The sequence below is a fragment of the Myripristis murdjan genome, chromosome 19 (assembly GCF_902150065.1).
Source record: "Myripristis murdjan chromosome 19, fMyrMur1.1, whole genome shotgun sequence".
Taxonomy (NCBI): Eukaryota; Metazoa; Chordata; class Actinopteri; order Holocentriformes; family Holocentridae; genus Myripristis; species Myripristis murdjan.
The window spans coordinates 18156464-18172228 of record NC_043998.1 but is presented as its reverse complement, the minus strand read 5'-3'; the positions used below and the strand labels follow the sequence as shown (position 1 = coordinate 18172228).

The window sequence follows — 15765 nt, the reverse complement described above, 5'->3', positions numbered from 1 at the left end:
GCAGTTGACACAACAACCTGCCTCACTTCTGATTGTGCCCTGTCAATCTCAGGATTCCTGTTAAATGATAGATAACATTACATGACCTGTGGTAAACCAGGAGCCTGACGATACCTGAAGCTGTCATGGCTTGAGTCGACAGTGCTCGAGAAAGAAACGTCACAATTAGTCATGTCAAAGTTATCATGTGCTGTGCCCCATGCTGCTGTTGTGTGCTATAAGCGTCTTTTACACATTTTAAAATTGATAGCTTAGCTGCTTTTACAAGATGTATTCTTAATATACCACTTTGAAGATTTTTTTATATTCTATGACTCATCCACTACCTGTTGCTCTCCACTTTCCTGACCTTTCATAGTTGTACAACTCCATTTTTGTCTCCTTGCTTATTCTGCAAGCATGATGAATAAATTCAGGGCTTCTTGCATCAGGGAACATGCGGCAACATTTGAGCTGCTGCACTTTTTGTCCCGGCAGATCGAAGTTTTGGGAACACAAATGTTTCCAGGAGAGAGATGCTCTGGGGGCAGAAATATTCTCATTGGTTGAGTTAAACATCAGTAGGCAGAGCCAAAAAAAGAAAGTTTTCCTGGCTAAGTAATATTAAACTGAAGCCCAGTGAAAAATGTCAGGGGCTCAGAGAGGAGGTAGCTAATATTATGAAGCCTCGCACAATGAAATGATGCAAAAAAAAATCCTGGTGGATGAGGGAGCTCGCCTGCTGACCCTCCAGGTTCATGTGTGCTCCATAGTGGATCATTTGGGATTGTATACTTGTTTGTGGGGAGATAGCAAACTGTAATTAACAGTTTAATACATTTAAATGTTCTCTAAATGGGACAATTTCTAGTCAATTAAATAGTATACCTGTTAACAAATTTTCAAGGGAACCCACCATGAGAACCATTTATTTACTTCATATATGTTCATAGCTTTTATTCTTGTAATCCTTATTAATACCTTGTGGTGTTGTAACTATGGGTTGCCTTATGCTTATTACCTTCATTGACACCTTACTTTTTCATATCCTGTATCTTTTCTTTTTTTTGGCACGTTTGCTCTATGCAAGAGTGACAGTAGAGAGAGACAGGGAGGACAGAGGGGATGACATGCAGCAAGATGTTCGGTCTGGAATCGAAGCTGGGCTGCTGTGGTAAGGACTTCCGCTACATTCACATGACAGGCAACAAAGCTACACATGCCACCCCATCATACACTATATTACCAAAAGTATTCGCTCACCCATTCAAATGATCAGAATCAGGTGTCCTAATCACTTGGCCTGGCCACAGGTGTATAAAATCAAGCACTCAGGCATGCAGACTGTGAAACAAGACATTTGTGAAAGAATGGGCCGCTCTCAGGAGCTCAGTGAATTCCAGCGTGGAACTGTCATAGGATGCCACCTGTGCAACAAATCCAGTCGTGAAATTTCCTCGCTCCTAAATATTCCACAGTCAACTGTCAGCTCTATTATAACAAAATGGAAGCGTTTGGGAACAACAGCAACTCAGCCACGAAGTGGTAGGCCACCTAAAGTGACGGAGAGGGGTCAGCGGATGCTGAAGCGCATAGTGCAAAGAGGTCGCCGACTTTCTGCACAGTCAATTGCTACAGAGCTACAAACGTCATGTGACCTTCAGATTAGCCCAAGTACAGTACGCAGAGAGCTTCATGGAATGGGTTTCCATGGCCGAGCAGCTGCAGCCAAGCCACACATCACCAAGTGCAATGCAAAGCGTCGGATGCAATGGTGTAAAGCACGCCGCCACTGGCCTCTAGAGCAGTGGAGACGCGTTCTCTGGAGTGATGAATCACGCTTTTCCATCTGGCAATCTGATGGACGAGTCTGGGTTTGGAGGTTGCCAGGAGAACGGTACATTTCAGACTGCATTGTGCCGACTGTGAAATTTGGTGGAGGAGGAATTATGGTGTGGGGTTGTTTTTCAGGAGCTGGGCCTGGCCCCTTAGTTCCAGTGAAAGGAACTTTGAATGCTTCAGGATACCAAAACATTTTGGACAATTCCATGCTCCCAACCTTGTGGGAACAGTTTGGAGCGGGCCCCTTCCTCTTCCAACATGACTGTGCACCAGTGCACAAAGCAAGGTCCATAAAGACATGGATGACAGAGTCTGGTGTGGATGAACTTGACTGGCCTGCACAGAGTCCTGACCTGAACCCGATAGAACACCTTTGGGATGAATTAGAGTGGAGACTGAGAGCCAGGCCTTCTCGACCAACATCAGTGTGTGACCTCACCAATGCGCTTTTGGAAGAATGGTCAAAAATTCCTATAAACACTCTCCTCAACCTTGTGGACAGTCTTCCCAGAAGAGTTGAAGCTGTAATAGCTGCAAAAGGTGGACCGACATCATATTGAACTCTATGGGTTAGGAATGGGATGGCACTTCAGTTCATAGTATGAGTAAAGGCAGGTGAGCGAATACTTTTGGTAATATAGTGTATGTTGATTAATGTTTCCCGTCAAAAGTCAATTGACGTAATACACGTCATCAGGGGCGTCCCGTGCATGAATATACATTTACATTTACATTTACTAACAATCTTAGGTATGTTTCAAAAACAGGAATTGGTTTTGTCTTCCGTTCTCAGTGGTGGGCGGTGTAACTCTGAACAGATCGCAGAGTGACATGCTCAGAAGATGAACATTTGATTGGCTGACACTTGTCCGTCTTGTCAGCATCACTGAAGTGCTGAAAAGTTGAAGCCAGCTCAACTTTTTTTTTTTTTGTATCTTGTCACACAGCAACTTGCATCAAGCATGGCAAAATGTTTTTTTTTCCAACGATGGCAAAGTCATGTGAGTGGTTATTTTGGCTTATTGTTTAAGGTTAGGGTTCGGCAAAATTAGGAAAAGGCTCAAGAGAATTCATGTAAGTCAGTTAGGCCAGGATTTTGTCATGGTAAGGAAAAAAATATTCCATCGAGTGTGCGTTTGTGGCCTCATGTCACCAACTTCCACTGAAACTGTTGCCCATTGTATGAATGTAGCTTTAGTATTGATACCTGGTACATGAGCCCCATATCCTGTACCTTTCTTTCACCGCTGGAATGACCATGTTTCATTAAAATGTCCCATGATATTAACGGTCAGTTTAGCCCTGATACGCGCCGCAGTGTTTTCAGCCTCACCTGATGGTAGCTGTTGTAGTCCATGTTTCCAGGCAGGGGGAAGCCAGGCGCTAGGTAGACCTCACCCTCCATCATCTCTGGCTTGATAAACTCCTCCAGGTAGGTGCGACACAGACGGCGGTCCCAGTCGTCTGTGATATGACCGCCGTACATGATCTCACCAAACAGGTAGCGCAGGTCATCATACGGCACCTGGGAATTAGGGAGAGAGAGGATGCGGCATTGCCAGAGGGTGTTTTTTTTGGAGGTCGCACGCATTTGGATTTCCAATTAAGATTAGAAACATGGGCTTTGTAATCCTTTTCAGGGGAGAAAGCAGCAGAGAATCGCATGCCATAAACACACGCAAGCAAGAGAGCACACCTTAGGATTGGCCTCTAGGTAGTTGAAGAGCACGTTGATGGAGATGGTCAGGTCTCCGGTGTTAAAGGGGTACGATCTGTTCCAGCCCTGGGGACCAAACTTCCTCCTCTCCGCCACCACCGCGTGGAAGTAGCACAGGGCAAACAATATACTCTTAAACTCGTTCTCGCGTGCACACATCTCCAGAGTGTCCTGGAAATAAATTTAAAAAAAAGAACACAGAAAAAGACATTTAAGGGACCATATCAGTGATTTTGAATTTTAGATGTTTTACTGCAACTTACTCAAATTTTACACTGTAAGAAACCATTTTGCAAATCATGTGGGTGCCCTAAAGATTTTACAACACCTCATCAAAATCCCTCCAATTTCAAATATGAATTTCTGGAACACCCACCTTGTAATGTTCTGCGTCTGCAGCTGGTAAAGTCGCGGCCATTCAGAAACCACAGAACTGATAATTGGCTATATAAAGCAAACGTTTCCCTGGGGACGAGGGCTGAGCGGCATATCAATTTTATATCGATATTATGATGTAAGACGAAATATTGTCTGGGATTTTGGGTATCGTTTCCTGGTTTTAAAGGCCGCAATACAGTCATTTTCTGCAGTTTTCTGAATTTATAAGATGGTTGTAGCTGTTTCATGATTTCCTTCCGTCAACCTGCTTGGTCATCATATCTACATTACAATTAAGAAACAACAGCCATTCTTGCAGTATTGTCACAACATCAATACTTAGCTATTCAGTCAAAAATATCATCATACAGTGGTGGAAAAAAAGTTCTCGGACACCCTTAAAATTTTACACGATCTCAAATATTATCATAAAATATTTGTGGAAAAATCTTTTTTGTGTTTCAAAAGGTGTGACTGCATTAGACAGATACAAACAAATACAAATTATATTTTTTGTTTATTGTTTACAAGAAAAACTAACAAAACTAAATTCTTGACAAATTCTTGTGACCACAGAATCTTCTTCCAGTTCCTGGCTGTCCAGTTCTTGTGTGCCCGGGCCCAACGACGCCGGGTTAACCTCTGTCTCTCATTGATCAGGGGCTTCTTGATAGCCTTGTAGGACCTTAAGCCATGATCTAAAAGTCGGCCACGTACAGTGCGGGTGGAACACTGGACACCAGTTTGGTTTGACCACTGCTGCTGAAGCTCCTGTGATGTCATTCGGTGGTTTTGCCTGCACATGCGGATCAGGATGCGGTCATTTCTTGCTGAAGAAACCCTTGGACGGCCAGATGTTGGTTTGTCTTCCAAGCTGTTGGTTCGTCTGTATTTCTGCAGAGTGTATCCAACTGCTGAAGGACTGCGTCTGCACTTCCTGGCTATCTGGCGGCAGCTGTACCCTTCCTGGCTGAGAATCTTTATCTTCAGGCGTGTTTCCTGCGTTAGGTTCCTTGTTTTAGCCATTTTTGTGTCTGAAGAACTTTCAAATGTGCTGGCTTTATATAGACACGAAGCTTGGCAACAAAAATTGTGTCTTTTAATAAAAAGAACGACCTTCATCACTGGTACCAAAATGACCCAATACTCAAAATTTCTTATGTATTTTTATGGAACCAATCAATTTTAAGTTTTTAATGGCTTTTTTTGGATTTGTTTAGTATTTTGGCTGTGACTGCACTAAAAGAAATTGCACTTGAAGACCTAAGAGTGATTCTTAATGTAATATTTCACAAATGCATGGGATGTCCGAAAACTTCTTTCCACTACTGTATTTAATGTTGTCCATACTGCCCAGCCCTATATCGGGGACTATTTTCTAGAGGAAAGACTGTTTCACTCCAATGATTTTAGGAAAACTAATGTGGATGATTAATTACGGAATGCTGGTGTGAAGAAAGTTTGAAGTCTCTGAAAGTCCATTTTCATATCATAGTAAAACAAGGTCCTTAAGTTTTAGTCTATTTTGGAGCACAACCTTAAACCTAAAAGCTCTTTTACCCAACTCAGTGTGTACACAACAGCTTTATGAATAAAGATGTACCAGCAGACAATGCAGGTCAGCCGACACGAGCATAAGGACAACGATGTGTAACAGCTGTACAACTTAAAATAAACCTTAGTGCCCCGTGATAGACTGTGTCGAAAGACTGTTGAAGGGGAATTTCATCTTTGTCATGGTGAGTGCTCCGTTTGTGTGAGCACACACACACACACACACACACACACAAAAAAAAAAAAAAAAAAATCACCCCCAATGATTGTCACCCAAGCTCCCATCTCCCAAACTGTACAGCAGCATTAAAGGCGCAACATCTGTGTGTTAGAGGTAAAAAGTTGTGGCAGGCCGGCTGTGATCTGTTTTATTTTGTCAAGTCCCCAGCGGTGCAGCGCACTAACCGACAGACAATGGGATGACTAGATGGCAATAAACGCAAAGATGAGATTCCCTTTTAATTGTCACAACTTGTCAGGCGCTTTCAGCCTCCGACCGTCTCGCGGGCTCATTATTCCAGGCAGGGAAATAAAAAACTGGACGTAAATGGCATTGTAATCTCTGGGGGAAAGACAGTTAAATAAGCATGCCAATAACCCCTATGGAAATAGGGAGCCTAAATTCCCTTTATTCCAGCATGTGTCATGGTGAGTGCTGCGTTGAAGGCCCTTTCGCTTCCCCTACTGCAGTGCCCTGGGGAGCTGGCTCTTACAATGCACGCACACACACACACACACACACACACAAAAGCACAGCAGACAGACTTCTACACACACACACACACACACACTCAGAGATTTAGTTAATATTCTACACAGTACTCCTCTGCTCAACACAGCTGAAAGAGAAGCATAGCCTCCCTATTCACGACCTGTGGACTGGAGAGAAGGGACATGCACTCAGATCACAGACCGAAACAGACACATAAACACACAGATAAAAATGCATGCCACCCCACGCACATCCACACACACACACACACACCTACTCACATGCACACACCCACACTCACGCTTGTCCATGAACTGCTCGGGGTCCAAGGCCAGATCACCAGAGTACACACGAGTGTGAGCAACCCTGAAATTTTCATGAGTTTGTGTGTTCTGAAATTGACATTCCACTCTGGTATGCATTCATAGAAACAACCACACACACCATACAGAGCAAGTCCACCTTAATCGGTGCTTACTTTTACACCCTGAAACACGCTACAAACACATATGACGGTCACAAATTCTTTCTTTTTTTTTTTTTAGCACACCTCAAATTTGTAACCGCCTTTTTTGCAACATCTGTATTTAGCTATCACCCCAGAAAAAAACTCCAACCATTGTGCCCGTCCTCTGCTTTTAGCCCACCCAGACGCATCTCATGGGGTCTTTGGGATGGGAACTGACACCGGGGCAGTATGCATTTCCCACTGAAAAGGTCAGAGTAAAGAAACTGTCATTTCTCTGGCTTAACGCTGGCTTTGGCCACATGGGTGGACTATTACAGAGCTTTTGGCCTAGCATTGATTAGCTTTCACTGAGTATACATGGCTGGAATATTCCCTCCCATGCTTACCTTAGTGGACCTGCCTTGCCTGGCTGTGCACAAGGCAAGTCTCATGAGCACGCTGCACTTATCAGGCAGATAGACATCGGCAAACTAAGGATCGTGGAAATGGACTGGGAGGAAGCAGAGTACTCAGGTAATGGTGTGGAGGAAGATGCATTGGCAGAAAAGCACGGAGGTAATGGTAAGGCTCAGATAGAGACGACGAACTGATAAGGCAAAGAAAGGCTGGGAGAGACCACTGCGGCGCACTGATCCGTTCTAACTATGGGGGTTATATAACAGCCCCGAGGCTTGATATTGTGCAGTCATTTTCTGATAACACACACAAAAAGTAGAAAATAGACTTTATTGTGATCTCTGTCCACAGATAATAAACCTTCTCCGGCAACCCCCGGCGGAATCAAACAACCCACGTTTTTGCCGTTGCATGTAATATGTTCACACCTCTGTCCTCTGTGGGTCAGAGGCAATTCTAGGGTAAGTGAAAGGTGACTCTCCCCGACTAGCAGCTGCCAGAGCACCGCAAATTGGCATCTTGATGAGAAATCTGCAGAGAAAATAGGCATGCAATAGCTCAACTGCCACTCATGGCAAAAATGAAAATGGGTCCTGATAGCATGTATCAAAGTTTCTGTTGCCCTGAAATGCTTGAATTGATGTATACAAGGCCCGCAAGTGCGTATGCATGGGCGGTTTTGTGTGGGTGCATCGGTGTCAGATGACCTCCAGCTGCCTGTAAATGAGGTTTTCTAGTTGAACCTAGGGAAGTGTGACGCCTGGGAACATCATACTGAAAGGGTTACCTGGTTGAAGTTGTCCAGGGCTTTGTGCAGGTTGGCATGCATGCCGGTGGGTGGCTCGTTGGTGATTTTGATGGAGTTCTCCAGGATGCCCTGCGGGATGATGTGTCCCTCCGGGGTTGAGGAGGGTTCAGCGCTGATGAAAACCCTGAAATTCTCGTGGCTTCCCTCCCCGTGCTGCTCCAGACGTTTCTCTAGGGTGCCCAGCCAGCGAGCCACCAAATGGATGTTCTAAAGAGAGGAGAACATCCCCCAAAAAAAAAACAACCAGTAAAGCACAGGGTTAAGACGGACAATTAGAGGAGTTGTTGGGCTAAGCTAATACTCCACCGTGAGGTTAGAAAGTCTCATCTAAACCCTGAGCAATGTTGACTTTTGGATGTGTGTGAAAGTCTGGGTTTTTAATGGCTTACACATTGTAGTCTCAAAAGGCACCTGATACTGGAACTGCCACAATAACTTGTGTTTGTAATGACAACTAGCAAAAAGGGGCAATTAAAATGTTGCATATTCTCCTCTCTTCACTGTGACTTTGATGTGGTACCAAATTAAATGGTACATAGCGCTCAAAACACATTTCCAGCTTGCTGACAATGTGAGTAAGCGACCATTCTCCAGCACGACTTGAGGCTGACTTTTCTGCATATTCATCTCTCAATACAGCCCGGGCAGCAGAGCTGACTTGTACTATCACACAAGCTTGGATGAGCTCAATTTTCCATCTCAACTGTCCTGACACTTACAGGATATCCTGTGAATGATAAGGAGTCAGCCAAGCCCCCCACATCCCACCATGCAGCACTGCCCATTCCCTAAATCTAATTACAGCACTAATAACTCCAGTCATTAATTCATAAGCCTCTTTACTTTCTCATTTCCCTTTGCTCTCCATATTTAATCTTCCTTGTGATAGTTGAAGTTAGCTCTCTTTCCAAACGACGGGACATGACAGGGAAAATAACGTCAGTTTTTGGGGAGAGACGGCAACCGAGAAAAAAGAAGAAAAAAAAAAAGAGAGAAAAGACAGAAAAGTTTCACAAGCTGAGTGTTGGTGGGGAGAAAAACGGGAGGAGCTTGAAGCTGAGAGGGGAAGAAGTTAGTTTGCCAGTTGATGCCTTGGAGAATAATGAATGGTATACAAATTAAAAGACTAAATTCAAGAGCTTTTTCATCAGCCCAGAGTACAACCCTTCCTCTTGGCATGTAAATAGTTTGGCAATAAAGGGAGCAAACAGACGAAGTGAGAGACTGCCTCAGAACTTGTCACTGTAATGAAACCATTCATCCTCTGGCTGGGGGAACGACGAAGGGGACGGATAGTGAGAGAGAGAGAGAGAGAGAGAGAGAGAGAGAGAGCGAGAGACCAACGGACGGACAGACAAACAAACAAGAGAGAGGAGTAGCTACTATTTTATGGCTTTTTAATTAACTTTCAGGTGCAACATTTTTTGTTCCCTCAACCTCTTCTTGATATGGGCCTTCCAGCCCCTGTGATGAGTGCGCTGATACTACATCAAAGAGTCACCTATTTACATAATAATATAAAAGTTGAATCTAAAATCCATTAGAAGACACCACTGGCAAGGTCTTTGATGCATTGCTATCAAACACAACCTGAGGGAAAGCACAATGGCACATCCAACTGCCTGTCATGCACACACACAGCCACGCACACACACACACACACACACACACACACACACACACACACACACACATACAGTATATATTCATGCAGGTGCATGCGCGCAATCTTTCTTTCCCTATCGCGCACGCACAGATAAACACACACACAAACACATTCATCAAGGAGCGGTCCTGAGGACAGCTGCACAGCTGGGCTCCAGCACTGAGGAGGCGGCCCTGCAGTGTTAACACCAACCAGCCTCCTTACTGACGTAGAGACACATTGAACAGGACTGACGGACACACAGGACTGCAGACAACTCTGCAGGCACTGACAGCATGACAGACTATGCTGATTCTAAATATAAAAAGCCTATGATAAATAAACAGATATACAACGTGGGTGTGTTTGTGCATGTGTGTGTGCGTGTGCTTGTCTATGTGTGTGTGTGTGTTATAGATTTTGAAGGCTTTTATTTCATATTTCATTTCACAGTGGCTATAAAAAGTAACGGGTGTTTCAAAGAGAAAAATTGACTATCATCCTCCCATCACTATATATAAAACTACAGAGAGACTGCATTATTACTGCAGGAATTTGGACAGTAAAAACTACTGAAAATGATGGACAAATGATAGCATAAAATCATCTGACAATAAACTATTGGAGAATACTAAAATGTCATGGCAGTTCATATGATATTTAGTGGTGCTTAATTCTCATTAAATCCTCGGGAGAGTGTATGTTCACAATACTGACATTCTCAATGTAGCTGAATTTCTCCTGTCTTTTCCTTTTCATTGGCACATGTTATGAGGAGTTAGCTCTACATCAATACTTAAAATGAATCCTGTCCGGCTCTCAGAGTACGGCCACAAAAAGAGAGAGGCATGCATTAATAATTTAACTTTCAAAAGACTAGCAAAGCTATCTTGCTCTTCCTTAAAAAGTGAAGTGAAAAGAGGACAGCGAGGCAGGGCATTTTCTTCAAATCGTCTTGCCTGGTTTCTCCCCCCATCTGCACTTCTTCTCTGCCATTGGCTGCAAATGGGGTGGCTTTAGCAGTGAATGTGCGAAGAAGCTGGCTACTTTAGGCCACTCGATTCCCAGAGTCTGGGCAATGTGGGATATTCAACTCCAATCTGCCCGATTGATTGCCTTTCCATCTCCCCTTAACCGCCCCCCCATCCCTCCTTCTCCCTCCCGATGGGCTGCTTTCAGTGTTTCTGCATCTCTGTCTCCCGGGCCCATCAGAACAGGAGCTGCTGTTCTGCAGCATAATTACCCTTTGCTGGAGGGGAACCTGCCATTGACCCGGCCCTCCGCTGATGGAGCCCGGCTATGTGAGAGGGAACAGCCGAGATGAGGAGGGGGTGGGGAGGGGAAGAGAGAGATACCAGGGTGAGTGAGAAAGGCGGGATGGGAGGACTGATAAGAGAGTGAGGCAAAGTGGTGCGAGAAAATGATGAGATGAGAGCAAGGTAAAAAGTTTTGAAGCAGGACAAGAGGGTGCGGGGGCAACAGAGGAGGGGGAGATGCTGCAGATAGCGGCGGAAGGATATTGTTGGTAAAAACAGAGAAGAAAAAGGAGATTATGATACCCTTCCACCCACCCCATACACCCCCCCATCCATGCTCCTATTTCCCTCTCCCTCCCTGGCTGGTGCCATGAGGGCTCTCAGTGGGCAGACAAACAGACAGCGGATGATAAAGCGAGTGGGAGGTTGGTTGCCAAGGGGACAAGGCCTTTTTAAGCCTATCGATCGGGATTCTTATGCAAAGGTAATTAAACAACTGCTTGTCTGTGCGATCCTGGGTCTGAGGCAGGGAGGGACAGCGCCCCAATCCCTCTTCTTCTTCGTCTTCTTTTTTTTTTTCTTTTTACATCTTACCAGCTGTGTGAATTAAAAGAAAAGGGTGTCCCTCAGTGCCCCAGTCTGCGGCTCATATCTGTCGATACTTCCCATTAGAATTCTACAAAGGTTTTCACTTAAAATGCAAACGCCAGCCTTGCCCTCCAGATAAGAGGAGAACAGACACCAAGGCTGTAGATATTGTACTGTATAATGCCGGGCTTTTTCAGTTAGGAAATTTCTGCAGAAAATTAAATTCACTTCTCCATGCGGAGGGACGAGGGAGGAAAGCAAACAGCCGATCCAATGTGTAGTGGAAAACAATGTGATGATAAACCATTTGCATCACACGCGCAGATGGAGGAAACGTCACTTTATGACACCCCTGAAACAGAAAACCCTCAGCACAATTTAACCCTGTATTCACTTTGCCAATATCCTTTTGGATATTTGTGTATTTGCATCTGTATGTCAGACTAAACAGTATTTGCACAATGCATTATTTTTATGTGTTTTACTGATGTGTGAGATGGATGGGGCTTTCCACATAGGACAATACAATGAGGGCCAGAATCTTCCAAAAATGACAGCGAAGTACCTGAAAGTCAATGAACTACATATATATATATTTTTTTTTATTACTTTCTGAAATGTCATTATGCAGTAAACCCCACCCCTGTGACTCTCACAGTAGGTTAAAACAAATGCTGAGAATTCTTTACTGTGAAGTACGTTATGTATGTGTGTGTATGTGTGCATGTGTTTGCGTGTTATGAGGTGGGTGTGTGAGCAAATATGCATCATTGACTGACATTTGAAAAGGCAATGATAATGGCATCATTAAAGGCAACGTGCTAATGTCTAAACAATATAGTGAAGTCCTTTTTCCTCTTATCTGGTCAGTGTTTTTTAATATAAAGGAGCTGCTTGGCTAAGTACAAGATGTAATAAATGTGAAGTCCATTAAAATACTCTAGCACAGTATTCCTTGCATATTATATTTGATACCACAATTCGTAACTCTGTGTCTACCGTGTGTGTGCTTGATATGCGTGGCTGAGCGTGTCTGTACCTGCAGTATCACCCAGTGGCCCTCCTTAGCCGCCAAATCAAGAGCTTGTTCAGCTACAACCTCCTGACCCTGACCCAGAGAAACATTGTGGAAGTTCTTGTTGTCAAACGTGTAGCCGAGCTTCCTCCCTGAAAGAAAAGCAGATAAAATAAAATTTCAAGTGAAAACACCTTTTGAATTCACGGCCTTAAACAACAGATTCTTGAAAGTGATTTATGGGCAACCAGGCAGCAGATTAGAGCTCTAGTTAAAATCATTCCACTTAAATCAGAGGCAGAGCTGTTCTGGAATAAGAAACAAGCGCATTGGTTAAGTTAAACCTCAAAGGGAGGAGTCGCTGTGCAAACTAGTCGTTTACTTGGACTTTTTTTTATCAGATCGAGAATATTTGGCGTTTTCCAATTCCTTCCACTGGTTCTGCAGAATACCCTTTCCCAGGGTAAACATTAATTAACATTAACATTAATAATAACATTAATTAAATGAGCGTTTGGCAAATTATCTCTCTGAGATTAGCCCTTATTGTCTCCTTTAAGATAATTTTGTCTTGTGCATGTACACATCATCTCCAGATGCACACAATATATCCATATACCTGTACAATCAAACAGCAGTTAGCATGCAGCATCACACCCAGATCCATATACACCCGAACATACATGCCAACAACATTTTGCATGTTCCCACACTAATATTCCACATTCCCCTTATTATCTACTATGATATTGCACATATTAGCTTGACAGACCAATAAACACAGGTGTTACTTATGACATTAACTCAGGCATTGTTCCATTTAAGTGTACTAGAGCCTTTCTAGTGTGCAAGTATTCACAATACCAGAACCTGTTAGATGTAAATGGAACGGGACACCTGTGCTAATACCTAGCTATTCAAGCCGACACCCTGCTATTAAAAATGGCTGCAGTGGTCTATTCGGGTTTGTTCGGGGAACTTCTTCCAGGTTTGCCTACTCTGCAGTCTAGGAATGAGGTGAGTGCAAGCTTACTAGCAAACCTGAATAGTAAAAAAAGAATCTGTGGTCAAAATATAAATAAAACATCATGGCAATGGCTTCTTTTTCATCCATTCATGACCCTGTAAAGCCGGCAGTGTGACTAGTTGGAATGTCAGCAAGGCTAATTACCTTTATCCCGAAAAATGATGGTAATTTGGCTCTGCCCCCTGGGGTTAAACTCAACCTGTAAAATTATTTTGGTCTCCAGAAAGGCTCTACTGGTGGGAAATGTTTGTATAACTAAAACTCCAACCTGTGACCGGGCAAACAGTGAGCTTCTGACTCTGACAAAAACCTCACTATCCGCCTGTAAGAGCATACAAAATAACATAATCATATCTAATGAAAATCTATTTGAGGCCTAATGCCAATGAGAAACCCAGCAGTCACAGTTATAATGGAAAAGTAGCTCTTTATGGTTCAGGGTGATGTGGCTGCTTCTGTTCATCATCACCACTCTCTCTCTACAAAAGCCGCAATTGGTTAGTTTTTGCTTTGATGAGATTGACTACGCTCACAGTGAGGGTGTTGCTAATCAATAATCACACCCCCTACAGGCGGTAGCAGTGGGAGAGTGCACCCTCCAATGATATGATGAGAGCACGGAGGATTTCACGCAGGACTGAAGGTCTTTCTATGGAGCACAGCTCTGGGGTCTATTTAACCAAACCTGCAGCTGTCTGAGACTCTAAAAAAAGGAAACACCTCTGTTTATTGTGATGTTGAAATGTGTCTATGGTATTGCCATTTGCAAATGAGTCATTACCAGACGAAGAGAAGAAACCCAGCCAAATAAAACAGAAACAATAACAGCGCATTAATCATCATGATGAATTACTTAAACGCAAAAATACAGAAATCGAGAGCAATGGGCTTTTGAAAATATATGGGGAGTCGGTAACAGCTGAAGCACTGGAAATCTGTGGAAAAAAAAAGATTCCTCTTTGTTCCAGAAAACTGATACAATCCCTTCAATCTGAATATTTCATAGAACTGACATCAAATACCCGCTGACTGAAATATTTGGCAACAGATGTAAAAGTGTCAAGCTGTGATGCCACCCCGTTCCAGGTCAGTACAAAAGCTTTGGCTTTCAGAATAATTTTGGTCAAAAATCAAAACGGCGCGTCCCGCTGTGATCCGCATTATTCATACAGGAATGTAAAGTAACTCTAAAACCAATGACATTTACTTTCTGCTGTCCCTAATACACCAGTGGTGCCGTCTCATATATTTGTGACCTTTAGTATAATCCCTTCAATCTCACCACACACAGCCTGTTGTGCATTGGCACCGATGGCTGATATCACAGGAGATCATTGCATGACAGATGTGCTGGGGGACTGCTGTTTTCACTGATAATCCAGTGGAGTAGGAATCAAATGGCAATCATGCATGCAGGTTAACCTGTGCTTGACTTCAATAGGCTCTTTCACTAAAACCCCCAATGATCCTATGGAATAAAAACTGACAGACAGAACGGAGGGGGAAAATGCTACGAAAGAGGCGGGATTTTTCTGGCTTATTAGAGATCATGCAGGTGGTAGTGTTACCGTGTTTCTCCACATCCTTCAAAGGGTCAACACCAGGAGAGAGGATGAAGAACATGGGCGTAGCCGGGCCCGACTCTTCAAAGGAGACTGCAAAGTCCAGTGATCTGCCAGCCACGTACTTGCTTCCCAGCTTCTCCTCCACAAAGTCTCTGCAGGGGGGGAAGATGACTCAGCTCTCCTCTATACATTTTTATTATCTTCGACCAACAAGCTGAATAACTTCAGGATGTCTGAGGAGTATTATGCTGCACAGTGCTTTCGACGGACAGCCACTTCTAGAGAAAACATTAACTCAACATGACTGTGTCGTCAATGGCGCTTTTCAAACTCTGGATTAAACCTTCAAAACACACAATTTGCTTCTGGAGATTAAACCAAACCCTCTATTTTGACGTACACAGAAATACTGTAAAATTATTAGAATTATTAGAATAACAAAACTATTCACTTGATTCATTTGATCATGCAGACAAAATGTGTAAAGTAGCTCACGCGAGATTGAGGTAAATGTGCATAGCTGATACAAAATTACCGCAGCTTGAATCTTTAATGATTTCAGAACATGCGGTTGATGTTGACAAATGTATCAGTAATTAGCTTAAATCCGATCTGACCCATATGACATACAGGACTACTTTTCAATTGAGCGAGCCTACTTGAAGCTTAACTATCCCCTCACAACATTCTCAGTGAGACAGTGCTTTGTAGTTTTTCTGTAATTGCTTTTGTTATGATGATTCTCCCGGACAGAGGTCGAGAGCTTATTTGTTTTCCTAGTTGAGACTACAGTCTGGTTTGATAAATGAGACCC

General features: G+C 43.5%; 1 protein-coding gene across 1 annotated transcript in view; it reads right to left on the bottom strand.

The window, feature by feature from the left end:
- dnah9 (dynein, axonemal, heavy chain 9) overlaps positions 1–15765 on the bottom strand; it is a 116526-nt gene that overhangs the window by 9283 nt on the left and 91478 nt on the right. Inside the window, exons 70-74 of the mRNA XM_030078418.1 lie at positions 14955–15103; positions 12384–12511; positions 7835–8062; positions 3518–3709; positions 3155–3346 (exon numbers count right to left, since the gene is read on the bottom strand). Coding sequence (XP_029934278.1) covers positions 3155–3346; positions 3518–3709; positions 7835–8062; positions 12384–12511; positions 14955–15103 — 889 coding nt within the window. The remainder of the gene's footprint in view (positions 1–3154; positions 3347–3517; positions 3710–7834; positions 8063–12383; positions 12512–14954; positions 15104–15765) is intronic.